This window comes from Leiobunum rupestre, chromosome 10 (genome assembly GCF_980474605.1).
Source record: "Leiobunum rupestre chromosome 10, qqLeiRupe1.1.hap1, whole genome shotgun sequence".
Classification (NCBI taxonomy): domain Eukaryota; kingdom Metazoa; phylum Arthropoda; class Arachnida; order Opiliones; family Sclerosomatidae; genus Leiobunum; species Leiobunum rupestre.
The window spans coordinates 12362259-12382188 of NC_143393.1; the positions used below are offsets into that span (position 1 = coordinate 12362259).

At 36.3% G+C, this 19930-nt stretch overlaps 3 protein-coding genes across 5 annotated transcripts in view; 1 reads left to right on the forward strand and 2 right to left on the reverse strand.

Annotated features, from left to right (window-relative positions):
* Hk (potassium voltage-gated channel subfamily A regulatory beta subunit hyperkinetic) overlaps nt 1-4740 on the reverse strand; it is a 172525-nt gene extending 167785 nt beyond the window's left edge. The window contains exon 1 of one of the 2 annotated variants that reach the window (XM_090159721.1): nt 4578-4740. The gene's annotated coding sequence lies outside the window, so the exon portion shown is untranslated. The remainder of the gene's footprint in view (nt 1-4577) is intronic. The other variant, XM_090159723.1, reaches the window with a different exon arrangement.
* A 31-nt stretch (nt 4741-4771) lies between these two features.
* Nucleotides 4772-7195, forward strand: Gas41 (YEATS domain-containing protein 4 Gas41). 2 transcript variants are annotated; one of them, XM_090159724.1, is made up of 7 exons: nt 4772-4895; nt 4959-5227; nt 5294-5480; nt 6240-6334; nt 6401-6493; nt 6556-6643; nt 6932-7195. In XM_090159724.1, exons 2-7 carry the CDS (start codon nt 5189-5191, stop codon nt 7114-7116), a joined length of 687 nt encoding a protein of 228 aa, XP_090015850.1. In that variant the 5' UTR covers nt 4772-4895; nt 4959-5188; the 3' UTR covers nt 7117-7195. The 2 variants fall into 2 exon arrangements, with proteins under 2 accessions (XP_090015850.1, XP_090015851.1); XM_090159725.1 differs by having other exon boundaries at nt 4793-4878.
* Nucleotides 7196-11925: 4730 nt separating this feature from the next.
* LOC149923718 (uncharacterized) lies at nt 11926-18091 on the reverse strand. Its single transcript, XM_090161155.1, has 2 exons — nt 17429-18091; nt 11926-12406 (listed from the first exon to the last, which is right to left on the reverse strand). The coding sequence occupies exons 1-2, from the start codon at nt 18050-18052 to the stop codon at nt 11951-11953; spliced, it is 1080 nt and encodes a 359-aa protein (XP_090017281.1). The 5' UTR covers nt 18053-18091; the 3' UTR covers nt 11926-11950.
* Between the last annotated feature and the right edge of the window lie 1839 nt (nt 18092-19930).

Below are 19930 nucleotides of genomic sequence, written 5' to 3' on the forward strand. Positions count from 1 at the left end.
TGATTTTAATCACTTGATTTAAATGGCGATTTTAATCACTTGATTTAAATCACTGAATAAAATAAAATTGATTTATTTTATTAATTAATTATATTAATTAGAGAGGTTAAGCAAGTGTTGTTATACGATTTTTAGTTTACAAGAAAATTAGTGAAGGTATAGTAGAACACACTAAGTATATATATGGTAGCTAGACCAAACTAATTTAGAGACATACTTGCTATTCTATACATAGAAGTCTTAAATAAGATATATTAAAGAGGGTTTATGGCAAAGGAGATTCTTGGGAGTTACACACAGCGCCAAGTTCGTTTGCGTCGTATCTGTGAACTATACTCGTAACCAATGTTAGCTGAGACAACTAAAGCGATAGTCATTTAACATTAATAAGCATTCGAGTAACTTCATTCTCTGATCAATAGACGGATTTAAGGGGTTTTCCCCCGAGCTCTTCGGTTTCCCCTTCCTTAAAAACTTGTTGAGGTTAACGGTAATAGTTAGTGTAGGGAGTTGTTGGCTCGCGTGGCATGCAGGGCTTCCCACCACCCTCCTACGCATTGTAACCCGACAACCTGAATGAATGGCTTCAAAGGCCTAAGGTGGTGTCTTGGGTATTATCCTAGCTGATTATTATTATTATTATTATATTTTTAATTAGAGTTGTTAATTTTCCAGAAAATTTTCCGCAAATCGATAAAATAAAAATTGAAACATAAATTACTTTTTAAGGGTTTTTAATGTTTTTAAATTTTTATCGATATAAAAAGCCTAATAACAGTAAACATACTACAAAATATTAATAGCGTTACATTGTTAATCAGTCTAGAGGTTTAGTTTTACTTTTAGATTCGAAACAATGAGGCGAAATTGCCGCTTTATTTAAATTTGCGAACAATACTAGACTAATCATGGAATTAAAACCTTTTTTAAATTTTTTCGGAAAAAGGCCTCGGTCATTTTCCGACTTACAACACTAGATCGTTTAATCCTATTCCGCTTTTAAGGGGGAAAGAATACAGTAAAATCCTCTTTTTTCGTTCAAGCTGAACGTTTCTGTTTTAACAATTACATAATTGAATTATATTTTTCTTATTAGGCTGAACCTTTCTCTAGTGCTTAAAATGATTTTGATAATTATAATATTAATAGTTAACGAGATATAAGGTCCTAACTAAAGGGTAGTTTGGGCGCTTGCCCAACTTGTTTAGCTCCGGGGGTCCAAATTAAAACGTAATAACTTAATTACTTTTAAATTTTAAATTGTCAAAATTATTTTAAGTACTAAACAAGAGGCTGTTCTACACTTAAATATTAATTTTATAAGTTAAAATACACAATTAAAAGAGTTCAGCTTGAAATAGCGCGAAAGTAGACAATGGCCACTGTAGTCTTCCCCCTTAAAAGCCCAATTTTCCAATAATAGCACCCACAGTTAAAAACTTATCTCGCAACTTACGGACTTTGCACTCAAGCTCGCGCGGAAAAATGACCGTGTTAATTTACGTAGAAAAATTTTTAAATGGGAAAATATTTCAATAAAAATAATAATTCTTTTACAAACCCTTTCAGGCTCTTACTTCATATTAGTGGTAGATAATAAATTTCACCTAACCCTAATCTAATAATATTTATTACTTTATTTAGCGGACTATATTTCCGGTGGAGGCTGAAAAATCCCCGCTTTTGGTAGTGGTCGAAAGTAACAGTGACTTCGTGTATACCGCGCTTAGCTCCTCAGCAAAGAGACAAACTTACGGATCAATATTATAGACTTATGACAATAAAAGCCGGCAAATGTTAAATATCGGTTTGTTCGCGTGATTAACGGGTGAGGCGACTTTCAGGCGCCCGCCCTTCGCTGAAATATCGCACTAAGCCAAACTAATGATAGTTCATTCCACTATTCTAATTATATTAAAGTTATTTTATACGTACAAAATGTATCCCCTGAAACAACCCGTAATAATTGTGCTGTATAGAGAATTCAATAGCAAATAGTCCCTAAAACATTGGGTGTGGTTAAGCTTTTTTATCAGCTTGTAAAAATCCATAATACACTGCAATGCTTCCTACTTAACGCGTCTTTGAACCGAATATTACCGCGAACCAAATTGTATTCCTCAATGATTATTTAAGACATGTGTACAAAATCGCGGGTAATAACGATAATTAGCCTTAAGAATATCACATTAAAACATTAAAAAATAGTAGAAAATCACTGGAAAATCACCGAAAAATTGGCATGTATCATTGGAAATTACCGAAACAATTCAGTGAAATCACAGGAAATCACCGAAAAAAATGCACGCAGTCAAAGGTAATCAACAAACAATTAAGATAAATCAGTGGAAATCATCCAAAAATTAAGATAAATCAGTGGAAATCATTCAAAAATTAAGATAAATCAGTGGAAATCATCCAACAATTACGATAAATCAGTGGAAATCATCCAACAATTAAGATAAATCAGTGGAAATCATCAAAAATTAAGATAAATCCATGGAGATCATCCAAAAATTAAGATAAATCAGTGGAAATCATCTAACAATTAAGATAAATCAGTGGAAATCATCCAAAAATTAAGATAAATCAGTGGAAATCACCCAAAAATTAAGATAAATCAGTGGAAATCATTCAAAAATTAAGATAAATCAGTGGAAATCATCCAACAATTACGATAAATCAGTGGAAATCATCCAACAATTACGATAAATCAGTGGAAATCATCCAACAATTACGATAAATCCGTGGAGATCATCAAACAATTAAGATGAATCGGTGGAAATAACCGTAAATATGTGAGAAATCAATGGTAATTACCGGAAATATGTGAGAAATCAATAGAAATTACAGAAAATGTGTGAAATCAATGGAAATTACCGAAAATATATGATAAATCAATGGAAAATACCGCAAATGTGTGAGAAATCAATGGAAAATACCCAAAATGTGTGAGAAATCGACGTTACCCGAAATCAACGAAAATCTTCGAACAATTGGGTGAAAAAGATGGAAATTACTAAAAGATTGGGCGAAATCAATGGATATCACGAAATATTTGCGGGGAATCAATGGAAATCACCGAAACATTGAGACCACCTACAAATTGTACGAAATTGTTGATATCATCGAAAAATTGTAATGAAATCAATGTAAATCACCGAAATATTATGCGAAATCAATGTAAATTACCGAAATATTATGCGAAATCAATGTAAATCACTGAAATATTGTGCGAAATCAATAGAAATTACTAAAACAATTGACATAAATCAAGAAAAAATCGACGAAACATTGTGAGAAATCAAGGAAAATCAACGAAACATTGTGAAAAATCAATGGAAATATCAGAAAATTTTACGTAAATCAAGGAAAATCACCGAATAATGAACAGATATCGATTAAAATCAATGAATTGTTTTTTTTTTTCAAAATCATTAAAAAGATATACCTACAAAATGTTTTAAGCGTGACCAACCCCTAGTCAGTGGCAAACTAACAATCTGGTATGGGTATCAAAACTAATATACAAAAACAAATAATTGTTACTTGCCGGTAAAACTACGCAACATTCAGTAGCGTCCACTATACGCAGATTCTCTGGCACAATCAGCGGTGAAACCAATTTTAAAAACTGGTACAATTCGGTAGCGAAATTAATCCAGCCGTTCACGGAGAAAATCGCCCGGAAAATGTGATTAAAAATTGATAAAGGTTTTTCGTGGGGAGAAAACCGGGCTTTTTATTTATGGCAAAAATGTTAAAATCCAATTGGATACAGCCGCGCCTCAAATATATAGTGTGTCTGTGTGTGCATTTACTGCGAAAAAGGAAACATTAAGTTCAGGATCGATATAGACACACATCTACTATAACCCTTTGCAAAGAGCCAGTACAAGTACTTACGACCCCCCCCCCCCGCTCCCCTCCCTTTGCCCTTTCATTCTTATAAATATCGCTTTATTTCCAGCTCGAAATATTATTCTTTAATTTAATTAAAAGCAAAGGCGTTAGGTGTAAATATGGAAATGAACGTTGTTGTCTCGCTAGCTGTAAACACGCTGATAAATTTGGCCTACAAAAACGTGCTCGATACCGCGAGGCTCTAAATTGTTCGAGCAAGATGGTAAATAAACTTAAAACGATCGTTGTTTTCCTCGAAAGCCTGGATCGTGAGTGAATATTCTCTTTATAGTCTGTAATAATACTTATCTAGGCGTGAAATAAGTTACGATTACTCATCGCGGAGTTGACAGACGAAATGTAGAGTTTTGGGTATTTAAAACGAAACGGGGGATAGCCCCCTGGGGAACAATTCTAGATTAATTTTAAACGGTTTAAATTAAGCTTTTGTTTAAAGTAATCGACGATTAGATCCTCGTTTTTCTCGACTTATAAAGTGTTGTTAAAGAGGCGATCTTTAGGCGTAGCCTCGCTAGCCCATTCCCCCGTTTGGAAATGGCAAAACGCTTTGCCTGATAAAATGCACCAATAATGACAATAAATATTTTACTAAAATAATGGGCAGGTTTATCGGAGCGAGTAAGTGATTAAATAACGGTTAAAAGAGCTCTTACCGTATTTCACAGGCACCAAGTTTACCAAGACCTTCATCGTGTTCACCTTTTCCCCTGTTTTTCCTAGGCCCGAAAATGCGGCAGTGCAGCAATCGCCAGACTGTGTTACTAGATGGCGCGAGGCGAAAAAAGGCCAATTTTTACGTCATCCGTGACGTATTCCCAGGATTCGCGTACTCTCTTCGATTCCCCCTTCAATCATCTCTCTACGAAACGGAGAATGATCTTCCGGAGACCGAGAGGGATGCGGGCTCGGGTGAAATGTCGGTGTGCCTTTGATATTTCTTCCCCATCCGCGCGGGTATGGGTTCGCTGAATGTAATGTTTACATTTTTGTTTACGGCTTCTTCGGATATTCATTTTTACTCTTCGCTCCTTTAGGTGAAACTGAAAGATATATACGCGGCACGGATTTTGATTTCTAAGTAAGCCTTGGCTACGTAAAAAAGATACGGAAGGAGGCTTAGCGGCTGGGACTAATTTAAATTCGTTAAGGATGCCGTGAAGGCTCGTGATGTCTTGATTTTCACGACGGTATCGCGAGTTGTAAAATTTCAACGATAACGATTAAGTGTCAAGTCAGAGCCTGACCTAATTAATTACGTTTAAAAATGACAGAATTTGGACCAGATTCAGGGGGCCGAGTTAAAGTATGACGATGGTTTATAAAGCTCGTGCATTTTGGTGTCATATTTAATACCACTTACGAATTTTAGGGGCTTACTATATTGAAGTCCATTGTTTATGGGAATATTGCGAGATATTTTGGAAAGAAAAGGGAAGAGGATGGACATACGCATCAGTGGACTGTTTACGTTAAGCCCTACAAGAATGAAGACATGTCAACTTATGTTAAAAAAGTTCATTTCAAGTTACACGAAAGCTACCCTAACCAAAATAGAGGTAGTATAGTTAATATAAATTTGAAGTTTCTAACCACGATAAAGACTTCCAGCTGGCGTTTCTCTTCATCTTGATTTGCATCGGTTGTGTCAACTATTTTAATTATTCTTCGAACATTACAATTTTAAATAACTTTGAAAATAATAACGTTAGATAAAGCAATTTTTTACTATCTTATACCTATCTCATCAATCATAATCAAAAAATAACCCTATACTTAAAAATTGCATTACTGCTCTTTTCAATTTTCTTATCATAATTAAACATTAAATTCAATCAAAATGACAACTTAAGAAAATTTTCTGCATGCACATGCAACATTAAACATGCTCATTAAAAAGGTTAATAGCTCTTTCTATAAAATAATATATACGCATACATGTATAAAAAGTGTTATTTTTTGGAGCGCGCGCCTTCTAATATTTCCGTGCAGAGGGTCTCGTGCATTTTCGGGCTAGCTCAACTTTAACTGCACGATGAATCTAACGTAACCACGTGACCTCTCGTATTTTATATAAAGAGCTATTTGATACCCTCTTGATATCTGTCACTGGAAGAAGAAAAAATATTCCAACTGCAGTTTTCTGATAATTGGGTGTGAAACAGAAGATTGTTTAGCATACCCAATATTTTTCGAGTTTAGTTGATTTTAAAGATTATTTTTAGCATTCAAATTTCACTTGATGGGGAGAAAGGTGCAATTGGAAGTCTCCAACGAATCTAGAAACTTTGAATTTAAATTAGTTTTATTTTTTTAAGTCGTAACAAAACCACCTTACGAAGTCACGGAAACCGGCTGGGGAGAATTTGAAATAGTGATAAAGATATTTTTCCAAGACCCAAATGAAAGACCAGTTAGTATTTGCATTTTTTCAACACACTCTTTACATTGCTTAAAAATGATTAATTTCCAAATTTAGGTAACAATTTACCACATATTGAAACTTTTCCAAAGTGAAAATAACATTCTAGTAGGCAAGAAACATCTTGTCTCCGAATTCTACGATGAAATGGTAAACATTTTGTAACCCCCATATTCAAGTATGTCTTTGTAAACGCAACGGCATCTTTTTAGATATTTCAAGACCCATCGGCCATGATGCAGCAACTCTTAACGAGTACCAGACAGTTAACTTTGGGACCTTACAAACACGAAACGGAGTGTAAGTTCAAACTTTTATGATTTAAAACCATTAACAGAGATACACGTACAATAAGAAAAACGTTAAAAATATAGTTACATTTTTAAAATTGTTTGTTTCAAAGAATCATATTGCGAACACGTGTAAAACATATTCAGTGGCCTTAATATCTCGGCAATGTTCGGTTCTTTGCCAGAAAAGAGACTATTTAAATTTTAATTATCTCGGAGATGAGCTTTGTTGGTAGCAAACAGTTCTTTTATTTTTGTTAATGAAGCTTTATCTTTTTCACCCGACCCAAAACCGTAGTCGAAGAGAAAAAGGAAAAAACTTTGGCATTGTGCCTATCAGCCAAGAATAAAATTCGTTTAGAGATTGCCGATATGAAGGACAAGCTAAAATTAGTTCGTAAATCTATTGCCAAACTACGGGATGATATATCAAAACTAGAACACTCGCAGGAGCAGTCGGAACAAGAAAAGTCTGTCTCCTGAAGTGGAACAGAGAATTTGCATTGCAACTTAAAAGAAGCCGTCAAATTGTGAAAAGTGTGAAATAAAAACTTAGATTTTTTTAATGATTTTTATATACAATCGAGTTGTTATAACATTAAAAGCGATAAAAACCCATTTAGTACCTTTTACAATTTCTTAAGAGATATTTTTTGAAGGAATGGGGGTTAATCGAGTGCGTTTGGGGCCCGGGGAGTAAACCCAGCTATTTGGCAACACACGGAACCATTGTATTAGTGTTCTACAGACCAAACACCAGACTTTCAGACCTAGTGAAATTTATCCACAAAAACTTAACGGAATAGTTGCAGATGGCAGACAACACGAGTGCGTAATTATATACCATAAGTGTGTTAGGTGAAATGATAAGACTAACTTGCAAGGAGAGTACCCAAGGTGTTTATTGCCGATTTTGTTCAAAGTAATGGCAACCGAAAATGTTCTTAAAACAAAAAAATCTCCATTTAAAAAAGCATGGTATTTTCTTGGTTTCACCTACGAAATTTTTTTGAAAATCACGAAATGGGTAATTTACTAATTTCTACCACATTTAGGTAAATTTCATCAAGTTTTGGTAAATAGTAACAATTTTTGTGTAAAATAAGGAAAAAATCTAATTTTGATAAAAGTGGTAATATTAAGAATATTGGGAAATTTCATAACTCATGTAGGTTACATTATGCCCGACTTTGAACAAAATCGGCAATAAACACCTCGGGAGTCGGGTGCTCTCGAGTACTCCTTGTTAGTAATAGGACCTGTACAAGTTGTATAACTCGCGCCATCTACTATCAGAAAATAGAAATGATTAGTATCAGAAGTGTATGTTAAGATGTACAGCATCTTATTTTTCCCGTTATTCTTACCTCCCCCCTCCCGATTCTTATGTCGCTAACAGGGCTGCCACCGTAAATAGAAAAGTCGAAAATTTTAAAGACTAGAACAATGAGAACAAGAAGGGAATTTAAATTTAGTTGCAAATGGAAAATACATATGTTCAAAAAAATATATAAATCAGATAACGTCTGCTTTGCACTCGAAATGCCAGTAATTAATACAAGCTTCTCGTTTTGACCGCTAGTGCCTCTATGTAAATAAAAAGGTTAATTGACATAGAGGACTGACACACTTATGTGACAATTAATTATAAACTTACAACACAATGAACAATACTTTGCATTTTTCATTAAAACTTTATTAACAAATATTAATATATAATATACTAATTAATTTAACCATATGTAACATAATTACTCATAAGTATGCCTCTGTATAACATTTCCATTGAAAAAAATTCAATGAGACCTTGTTTCACGCGGAACATACATTAAGCGGACCCAAAATGCAAAAATGCTTAAAATCCTTGCGCTATTGAAAAGGTTACCATGGAAATGAAATCATGTGATCGCGAGGCACGAACTAAACTTGACATGGGCAAAGCCAGAAACGCGCGAGGAATTTTCACTAACTTCCGTTTCCCATCAGAAAAGTTGATGACGCGAATTTCGTCACGGAGTTGTAAGTGACGTAATTTACGTCATATCCCGTGAACAAGGTTTCATTAACGAAAATGCTTTTATGGCATACTTATGAGTGATTATGTTACATATGATTTAACGGATGAGGGGATATTATGCTAATAAGCATAGCTGTACAGATACAAAATCACACTAATTAAAAGTGGAAAACGTAATATTAACATTATAAGTAACATCAGAAATACGTAAGTCACCACATATTATTCCAATGACCGTATATAAATAATAACATAACATAATAACAAGAAGTATGACAATTCCTATTGCTTTAATGCTAATTTTCTAACCGAACCTTTTTTCGGCACTGATACTCTCTTCAAGCTGTGATTTGGACTCGCGACTTACCGTTTTGGAATTTGGATGACTACTTTTTGATCAAAATTTAAGCCTAATATCGGAGAGCACGTTCTGGAGTCGCGAGGAGCTTTGGATTTGTTTTGAAGCCCGCGTACGAATCATGCGTGATAAAAAACTTGAGCTCGTGGCGCCGAGTAAAACGTTTTTAATTTTTATCATTTTAGCCTAATATACCGCCTATCTATCGGAAACCAGATATTTCGGCTTAGCGTAAGTCTCGGATATTTTAGACACTAGAGGGCTCTGTGCTGAGAAAACATCTTGATTGCGCAATAACTATGAAAATCAGTTTGATTGTAAATCTCGTTAATTGTCTTACTTATAGTTATTATGTTACTTATGATAATAACGTGGCTTAAGACTGTCACTAGTTTTTGGAACTCCCAAATTTTGAATGAAAAAAAGTTACAGAATAGCCTCCCAGGCGAAAGCTATCGCTACGCCCTCTTTTAGTTGCCGTCGAAAACTAAACTATGTATTTTATTAGCTGATGCTATTAGCGTTTAGCAGCCAATAGGGGCAATAGGATTTAGGCTTATTAGATGACTGTGATAGATGAACTATAAGCTAAAAAAAGATAATATTAGCATTTTATTATTATTTTACACAGTTTTTGACGTCCAGATTTAGGAATAATATCTAATTTCACAATAGCAGACGCTAGAACATTATTAGGCGCTACCTCAGAAAAGCGTGGAGCAGCAGCGCCACCTAAACTGCTTTTGGAAAATTCATGACAGCCCTGTTAAAATAACGTCTGCTTACATGAAAAAAAAACAGGCTTCAAGGTAGCTATTTTCAAATTACCCAATACCATTTATGACATACTTATCTAAATTATGTTAACTTATGATATACAGAAAATTATTTATTATTTCATCCTTCATTAAAAATCCAGCTAATATCTACACTCGTTTTATAGTTTTTTGAGCATATTATAACAGGTTAAAAATTGTACGTTATTTTTGTAGATTATTCACGTTCTACTGTTATTCTATATTGGACCAAAATTGATTTACTAAACATTTTCACCCTGGGAGACAAACAAAGTAACAAATCAATATCAAAGCAGAAAGACCGTATTCCCAGAATGCACGTGATCAAGCCACCTTTCAATTCTTGCTTTCCCCAGTTCCCATCTCCTTACATCGATCATACTTTCAAATCATAAGTCGATAAGATTTCCCATAAGTATGACACTACTTATGCGAAATTTTTACTGAGAGCCAGTCACATCAAAGACTTTCATACGCGACAAACCACTGAGCAGCGCCGAAAATTGAGGGAGCGGACAATATGGGAAACTTTTAGGAGTGACAGAAATACTACAGTTTATATTCCCTTTAATAATGCGCCACCAGATGGCTCTTTACACGCTGTTATGACGTCATTTCATGAATAGTTCGCAGAAAGAATGATTATGTTGATACGATTTTTAGCGTTTCTCTAAATCCACCTCACGCTCTAATAATAAGCCACTCCTCCTTAATAGTCAATCAAATTGACCTTGTATCCCATTGGCTCCTTAAATGACGCGATTGAAACAGGCTGGTGACGTTTTTCTTACCATCCACTATCGTGACGGGGAAAACTAAACTTTTGTGGCCGGCGAATCGTCACGACATAGTAGAGTAGAAATACAAATTTTATAGCTCTCACAAAAGGTGACGACCCGCGGTGTAACGCACCGATTTAGTTCAAACTCCGGAGTTTGGTAGACCTTCACGTAACTTGAAAAACCGGTAACCGTTTTTCCATGGCAACCAAAAATGTTTTTGACAACACAAAATGGAAACTTTCCCATTGAATATAACATGGAAATCTGACCAATTTTTAGGGTACCCCCTGTAAAAATTTTAATCAATTTCAAACTTTTCCATTATGTTTTTATTTATATTTTTAATTTTAAGTATTTTAAAAATTGTAAATATTGATTAGATTTCCATGTTATTTTCAATGGGAAAATTTCCATTTTGTGTTGTCAAAAACATTTTTGGTTGCCATGGCAAAACGGTTGCCCGTTGAAAAAATTCCCTTTGGGGTTTTTCAAGTTACGTGAGGGTCTACCAAACCCCCGAGTTTGAACATAATCGGTGCGTTACACCTCGGGTCGTCTCCTTTGTCAGTAAGATGTATACTTATAGAAGATTGTTATTGACTTATGTTCTCCAGTGTCACGGGTGCTAGAACATTCGGCATCGAGAATGTGGAGTTTTGCTAAATATTATTATTTTTATTAAATTCAATGGCCCAATAATACCAGGAATAAATATTTTTTAAAGAATGATTGAACACTCTCTAGAGCTGTAGTCGAAAGTAATTGTCGCGGTATTGAAGGTACAGTTGGGGTTCCCTTTGCCAAACATAATTTGAATTTATATGAAAGACCAATAGGAAACTGCTATTTCGTTACAGGTCGTCTGAAACACAGACGATTTTAAACCGAAAACACGGAACTACGCAAGACGGGAAATTAGTTTTCATATAAATTCAAATTTCGCAGGGTTGGTCAACATTTTGACCCACCTTTTAATAGACCTATAAATAAATACATTCTTGGCTAATGTTATAAGCTTGAAACATCTATCTTCGCATCAGCGAAAATATGCTTTATAAATAAATGAAAAATATCTCGAGGTAGGGTAATAATAAAATGGCGGATTTAGACCTTTAAAATGATGATCCCGACCTTGAAAAAGATGATATCGACTTTAAAAAAGGTGTTATTTCAAATTGGAAATTTGAGATTTTGCTGAAATTTAATACTGCTATTTCCCAAAAGAATAATTTATCCCTGTCTAGGGCAGTAGTCGAAGGTAATATTTATCCCTGGCTAGGGCAGTAGTCGAAGGTGATATTTATCCCTGTCTAGGGCAGTAGTCGAAGGTAATTGTCGCGGTACTTTAAAAGAAAAGTTGGGGTTAAGAGGAATCGGTGTCTTCATTTTCCACTTGCTGCAGGTAAAGGCGAGTTCGATTGGGAATTTCGAGTTCGCAAAGAGTTTTGGCAAAGTTGGTAAAAACACGAGGCGCTTGGTCGTCGTCGGTGGCCAGTTGGAATCGTGGCAGCTCCTCGACTTCGGTCAAGGTGGTCTCGTTGTACCTGTGCAAAGCGAAGTTCAACACCGTTTCCAGCGTGTCCTCGAAGTCGAAGTACTTCTGGTGTTCGTCGCCGTTGGGTAAGTGAATGGACAAACATAGTAGCGTGTCTCCATCGTGTCCCGCTTCCGCTCTGGTTAACTGGTCATCCTTCTCGCTGACGTCCTCCAGTTGGCCATCTTCGTCGTCTTCCATTTCGTCGTCGGACATGCCACTTTCGGATCGGTCGTCCTCCCAGTTGGAAGTGTCATCCACCTCTTCAGCCTCTTCTTGCTGCGTCTATCAAAAATTACACCGTTCATTAAAATGGGCGATAAAATTAGAGAGCCGCGTTGAAAGCAGAAACGGTACCATTCCCGTCGAAACCATATCAAATCCCATTTCATTTACGTTTAAATATTGGCTTAGAACCATTATCATTCCTATTCCATTGACATTCATTTTCCCATTCCCGTTGAAACAATGTCAATTTCTATCCATGTTACGTTAAAATATTAGCTTAGAACCATTCCCATTCCATTTCACATACATTTTCCCATTCCCGTTGAAAGAATATCAATTCCCATCCCATACCAATTACATTTCACAAACATTTCCCCTTTCCCATTGACACCATATCAATTCCCATCCCATGCATTTACGTTTAAATATTGGCTTCCAACCATTCCAATTCCATTTCACATACATTTATTAATTTGCAATTGCCGTGTTTTCGATTCAACAGTAATAACATAAAATAAGATTATGAAATACCTTAATAAAAGTTAACAAAATAATTACGGTATTTTAAGAAAATACTAGTAGTTTTCTCTAGTTAAAACGCAAAATCGCAGGCCCGGTTCTCGTCGAGCGCTAAAATAAAATATTTTATACAGCCTCTACAAAATATATCTGCGAACTTGTTACAATTTTAATGTTCAAGGTAGACTACCGAGGTTCTATTGATTCCCATAGAAACAGGAAGAGTTTACAGCGAATATATTTCCTTGTTCTCATACGCTTAGTTAAGTTTAACTCGACGCCGATTCGAAATTAAGCCTTGGCGCGAATAAAAGTTCACGACAAATTTGCTCTTTTCTAACCATTTAAATACTTATATTTACGCAGAACTAACTAAACAAGACCAGTTTCGTCAATACATAATTTGCGTCAATACGTCATCAATGACGCAGTTCCAAGTATATATATAGAGTAGTGTCAGTTCGTAGCTTTGGCTATGGCCGCCATTTTGTGCGGGATTTTTTCTCTATGGGAAAAAGCATAGGTGACGTCGTGTCACGTGATGCTGAAATCACTGTATATGCACCAAGAATAAATATGTAATTTGAGCAAGAATGAACCTTACAAGGCCGCCATTTTGCTGGTGTAAAACTAATATGCAAGGGTTAACAGTTTCAATCGTCTGTTTGCGGATTTTAATTATTTTAAAATGATTAAGAATTTAATTTCACGTAAAAAATTTTTAACTGCCTCGTTTAAAATTGTTCGAGTAGTTCAATTAGAAATGGAGACCGAATATTGTCATTTTATTCGATACCGAAGGAAATTGTAAAAAGGATCACTACAAAGGCCTAATTTAATAAACTTTGCCAACCTCTTTTCGTAGATATTCCTGTCGTCATTTGCTATTTTATATAAATAACCCAGCCTACCCAGGTTTCAAATCTTATCTGTTTTTTTAGGGCCCATAACGATAATAATTTAAAAATTTTAAAGAATAAATCTAATTTTCGTACGTTTTGTTGCTTTGATCATGGACGAATTACTGAGACTACCAACAAAATGGCTACCTATTCAGTAGCTACGCTCGAAATGGTTTGAATTTTTAATTTCCATTTAAACCATAGGCCCCTCCCTTTGGTGCAAACTATAGTGTATAAAATTATTAATTCCCCAAGATCATCAGTGGGAACTGGGAGACCGAATCGGAGTTCCTTCAATCCATTTACTCGTAAGCCTTTTAGCGACGGCGACCAGTCAATGAATTTGAAAATACACGTGACGTCTTACATTCGACCTCGTTTAAGCCCCGCCCATTTTTAACCAGTGCATTTCCAAAACGATAATAATGGATCCTTAAACATTTCAAGTGTGTACATATATAATTTCAAAGCCACTATAATTAGCCTGTTCAGTTTACATAGAGCCACGTAGCGGCTAAATCGAGAAGCTGACAAACTTCTGGATTTGCGTTAAAGCCGGCGATAAATCACAATGCGTCGACGAAAATCGAGCTGTTTGAGCGTTGACCGCTACGTGGCTCTATGTAAAGTGAAAAGGATAACTCCCCACCCGGTGTTTACCACCTTTTTGGAGACTTTTTAGACAGCCTCATGCACTTACGGTGACGTAATAAAATAGTTTCACCATAAGTCTATTATACACTTATGGTTTTACTGCACCACCCTTAGCTTATCTCTATGCCGTCATTATTACTGCATATTTATATAATTGAAGTTACTCCTAGCTTCTGTTGTAAGAGAAGTAAATGAACCGAAGGTCAAACTGCTATACTCCCCATGTTGTTGGCGTTTTCCTTATGAAGTTACATTTTGACCTCGAATTTGAAATTTTGCGCGCTCATATCCCAAAAAAAGTTTTTGATTTTATGAAATTTCTTATACATAGAAATAGCTATACCCACAATTCCCAAGTGCAAATGATTTATTTATTAAATGAAAAGACGGGGATGGAAATTAGCTTTTATTTGACTCGATTTTATCATCATTTTCATAAGGAAAACGCCCTCCGATTCCGAGCGTTATTTCAATAACCACGGTTCATTTACTTCTGGTAGTACCTAGTGGCAGAAATTCGAAATACGTTATTCTAGTAGTCATTGTGGCGCCATCTACAGTTTATTATTATATTATATTATATTAATAATTTAACGTAACTAGAGCAAGTTACTCCTAGCTTCTGTTGTACCTAGTGGCAGAAATTCGAAATACGCTACTCTAGTAGTCATTGTGGCGCCATCTACAGTTTATTTATATATTATATTATATTATATTAATAATTTAACGTAACTAGAGCCAGTTACTCCTAGCTTCTGTTGCAGGTAGTGGCAGAAATTCTAATTACGCTACTTTAGTAGTCATTGTGGCGCCATCTACATGTACGTTTTATTTTCGAAATAAGATACTATTTAGAGTTTTGTAGAAACGGGGGAAAAAATTAATTTTATGCTAAGCATTTCTCTTTCCTGATAGTAGATGGAGCGTCAACTATATCACTGACGTGGTGTATTAGACACTGTACACAATCTTTAATAGCAAAATTTACAATTAATTTTATGGTACTTTTTACCTTTAAAGTAAAATTATCTTTAAATTTATATCAAGACTCTTCTATATTTATAAATTGGTATACTCATCATAACAAAAGCCACATAATAACGATAAGTATGACACTTGGGGAAAATTTATGGTTTCTTTCGACAAAGTAACGGCATGAAATATCGAAATAGCGCCCTCCGGTAGCGACGTTGTTAACTATACAATTCCGAGATTTTTGGAAGCCAAATCTTAATGGAATTTAAAACACTTTCAAACTGAATGCAATATCGGATTGAATCTTAATTTGACTAAATAATACGAAACTAAGAAACCCTCGCACACTAGTAAATTTCGGGATTATGGATTTGCTATTTGTTATTGGCGAATAAAGGTTAAAAAAACAATTAACGGACAAGTGTCACACTTACTGTTATTAAGGTTACTTAGGTTGATACTACTAATACACTGTTAGAGGTCGGGGATGGTTAACTTTTATTCAATAGATAAAGCTCTCAAAATTATTCGTAACACGTTTTGATCAAGTAATTTATATTTCTGTATTATCCGATTAATTTTTTGATAAATTTGTAAAATTAATCGGAAAAACGACGTTTTTTTCGATAAAAAGCTCAAATTTTCCGAATAATACATGTTTTTTAATCATTTTCCGAAATATTAACCGGTAAATTTCTTTGTTTACATTTTTTCCCCAAAAAAATCAATTTAATCATGGATAATGATTAACCGATACCGACCTCTACTAACACTGTTAGGCAAATAGAGTAGATATTAGAGAGCTGCATGGGCACGGTACTTTTTTACCATTTACCAGGTAAACGTAAGATAAATATTGCGGGAATGACCCGAGATCAGATTGATTTTTTTTTAAAGGAATGGATGGGAAAGGAAATTTTGAGGGAATGGTAGGGAATGGATTTTCTCTCTGGTCAAAAAAGATTTCGGGAATGGGAATTTCGAAAATAGGCGGAATGATAAAATTTTTATCACATATGGAATTATAATGGCTGGAAGATTAATATTTCGGTATATGGGAAGGGAATGGATAATGTTTCAACGAAAATAGGAAAATTTATGTGAAATAGATTTAGAATTATTGGAAGACAAATATTTGAACGGATATCGGACGGAAATGGAGATTGATTCAAAGCTAATGGGCGGGAATTGAAAAGTTTATGTCAAAAGGAATGGAAATGATTGAAAGACAAATACTTGAACTTACATGCGATGGGAATGGACATTGTTTAGACGTATTTTGAGGGATTGGGAAAATTTATGTGAAATGGAATGGGAATGGTTGGAAGACAAATAATTGAACGGGAATTGAAGGGAATGGTAACGTTTCTGCTTCAATGGCAAATATATAGTAGATATCCCGTTATTAGGCTAATGCATTGAGCAAAGATAATTTAAACTCGTACCCTAGATTCGAAAACTGAGAGCTTTCCCATTGACAGTTTTTTTACGAAGCGTTTACCCTTTTCCGGCACGTGACCTCTGAAAAATTGGGCTCCATCACGCACTGTTCGCGTAGCGCGAGAGATGCGCGAGACATCAAAGTTGGCCGTGGTTGCGGTAAGGCGCAAACCATGGAGCGAATTTTTTCTGAGTTCCGGCGGGAAGTGGGTAAACGCTATCGGCAACGCACGAGAGAGTGATTTCGAATCTAGGGTACGAGTTTAAATTATCTTTGCATTGAGGTAGAAAGAATAGCGGAATGGTGTACTATTAGCTACTACCACGTATTAATTGGTATCAGAATGCATTGTTGTTAATACCGTAATTATCATATTGAAAATGAGCACGACTGTCCACTAGGCCTTGGCTGATCCTTCAAATAACCCATTTATCGTGCACAGTTACCTGACACATAAACAAATACTAGTAACAGCTCCTGGAGAGTTCTCAGTCATTAGCCAAATGACTATTATCATAAAAAAATTCGCGACGGGAGAATAGGAGGTGTCACACTCATTTTCATTATGTTACTTATGCTAATACTAACATCGTTTCCTTTGCTAATATCCTGATCATTCTCGTTAGTGATGGCCGAGATGATAGTAAAAGTTCTGGATCTGACGATGGGTCTCAACGGTGGTAATTTGGGCTTCTCCAAACCGCTGCCGCTATCGGAATTATTATACAAAACGTTGTCCAAACTGGAAGCGAACCCTCGCGGTTGGACGTCGGCCACGGGTCTGCTAATGTCCGTGTCTTCGTCTTGGGAATCCTCCCTGTTCAAGCAACCGATGGCTGGAAGTGGCGTGTACCGACACAAACCGTGCGAGTTGCTGTCCGAATCGGAAGTGGGAGATTTACTGCTGTCCGAAAGGACGCTCCAAGAGTCACTCTGGACGTTGTCCGCCGATTTGGCCCTAGCGCGTAACCTGTTCTTGTCCGTTCTCAGCCACAAACCTCCTTGAGGAACGGCGCTGAGTCTTTTGACCGTCTCTAGATCACCCAAGCTGACGTCCACCGAGATGGCCGATTTCAAGTGATGACTTTTGACCAATTGTCCCGTTAAGAAGGTGTTGGACTTTTTCAACTGCATCGGACTAAAACGCAGTTGGTCCAGAGAAAAGCGACGACTTTCCACGGATAACGTACCGTTGGTGGACACCGGGGTCATTTTTGAGGAATCCTTGGACGGGAACCAGACGCGAATGTTTCCCGATTCCTTTCCGGTCGGTGAAGACAAACCGGATATCACCGGCAATTTCGGTGGTACTCTACCTGTTGCGAAAGGCACCGGAGCGCAGCCTAAATGGGGTCGAACCCGAACTTTGTCGCTCATAGCGTCCGAGATACGCGGTTCAATTATTAATAATCCGCGAATGACACGCTTCGTCGCTCTTGCGGTTCAAGCTCGATCGAGAGATAGGGCCCCAGAGTCATGATGCTCTCGCGGGCCACCGACCAAATACCGAGCGTCAATGAGTGCTGGAAAAAAAATCCGCGTCGACAATTCCAGGGACACTTTTCGGGCTTCGGCGTCTGCCGCCATTTAGATGGTAGCGGAATAAACAATCGGTTACCCGGGCAACGGAGTTCGAAGGAGAAGCATCACGCACGTATGCCGGGCGCACGTAATGTGGTGTATACGATTGTTCGGTTTCTTTTTTGTTTATTTTTGACAGGGTATGTGACGAATTTTCGGCTACAGTTTTGGAGGTCGCCCCACTTTATTTGGGCCGCCACGTCTCTGAGGGGATACGAGGCGTTTCCCTAAAGGACCCTTTATTAAAAGGTCTAGGTTGAATATATTAACCCTTGGCGGGGCCTCCAAAATCGATCGAAAACAAACGCTTTGTTTTAGTTCTCGAATATCGGAATTGATAAAAAATATTTCTGCGTTAAGGAATTTATAAGATCAGGAGCATTTATGTTTGTCCGCCTAAATTGAATCGCCTTTACATAGTTTTAGAGCACAAATGAAGTACGACTAACTTTATATAAACATATAGAGATTAATAACGAGAAAAGATTGAATGTGATTGATTATTGGATGCATACCGTATAGTGCGCCATCTCGTTTTAGAGAAGAACGAACAACCATTTTCGAGCTACACGGAGAAACCAACCATCTTAGTTGTATAAACGGTAAAATTTCAATTTCCGGTTCGGATGAAATAATTATATTTATTTAGCTCTTGGCAGAAATCGATTCACTGTCTCTTAAACGGCTAGAAGTCTGACTTCCGGTCAGTGATTTGTTTGGCATTTCTTAAGACTAACTATAGAATTATTAAGATGATTACGTTTACAGAAGCTGAGCCCTTCCATTTTTCTTGGCACCAAGGGTATAAATAAACGAAATTGAGAATTGTCTAAATTTTAAGGTTCTAACGGGTGCTTTGAACCAAGGATTTTACTATAATGGGACTGTTTATCTAGCTATTTCTATAGTCAGACCAGATTACGTTTGCGGCCAACTCGGCGGGATGAAAAGAAGCAGTACCTTATAGTAAAGTCCGTGTTTACGGAGGGATTCGGGGACTAAGTGTGCTATTTTAGTTGATATTTGTACCACAGGATGGCGATAGCGCAACGCCACCAAAAATGGTCCAGCAAAAAAATCCATTACGAACTTCACAGTGATGCCAGATCGAAGAAAATGTTTAGCTCAAAAAACGGAAAAGGGAAATTAGCTACGTTCACACTTTGAATCTCTAATTGTATTTTAACACTTCATTAAGAATTGAACTAAACACTGAAAAAAGGCGATCAATATTAAAGATGAATTAAGGGTATACATATATTTCGATGTTGATAAATTAAATGTAGATGGTGATACATTTTCTATACACGGGGCCTACATACACTAATTGATTTATTATACCCCAGTACCGTAAATAAATACATACCGGTGGTGAGGGTGAGACCATCAGTAGTAGGGTACTACTACCCATACTGGATTTGTCACCTGTCCGGACTTGTGGACTCTGGCGTAGGGCATTATGATGAGACCACCGGTGTAGTAGGCTTTTGATTCGCTTGGAGCACCAGT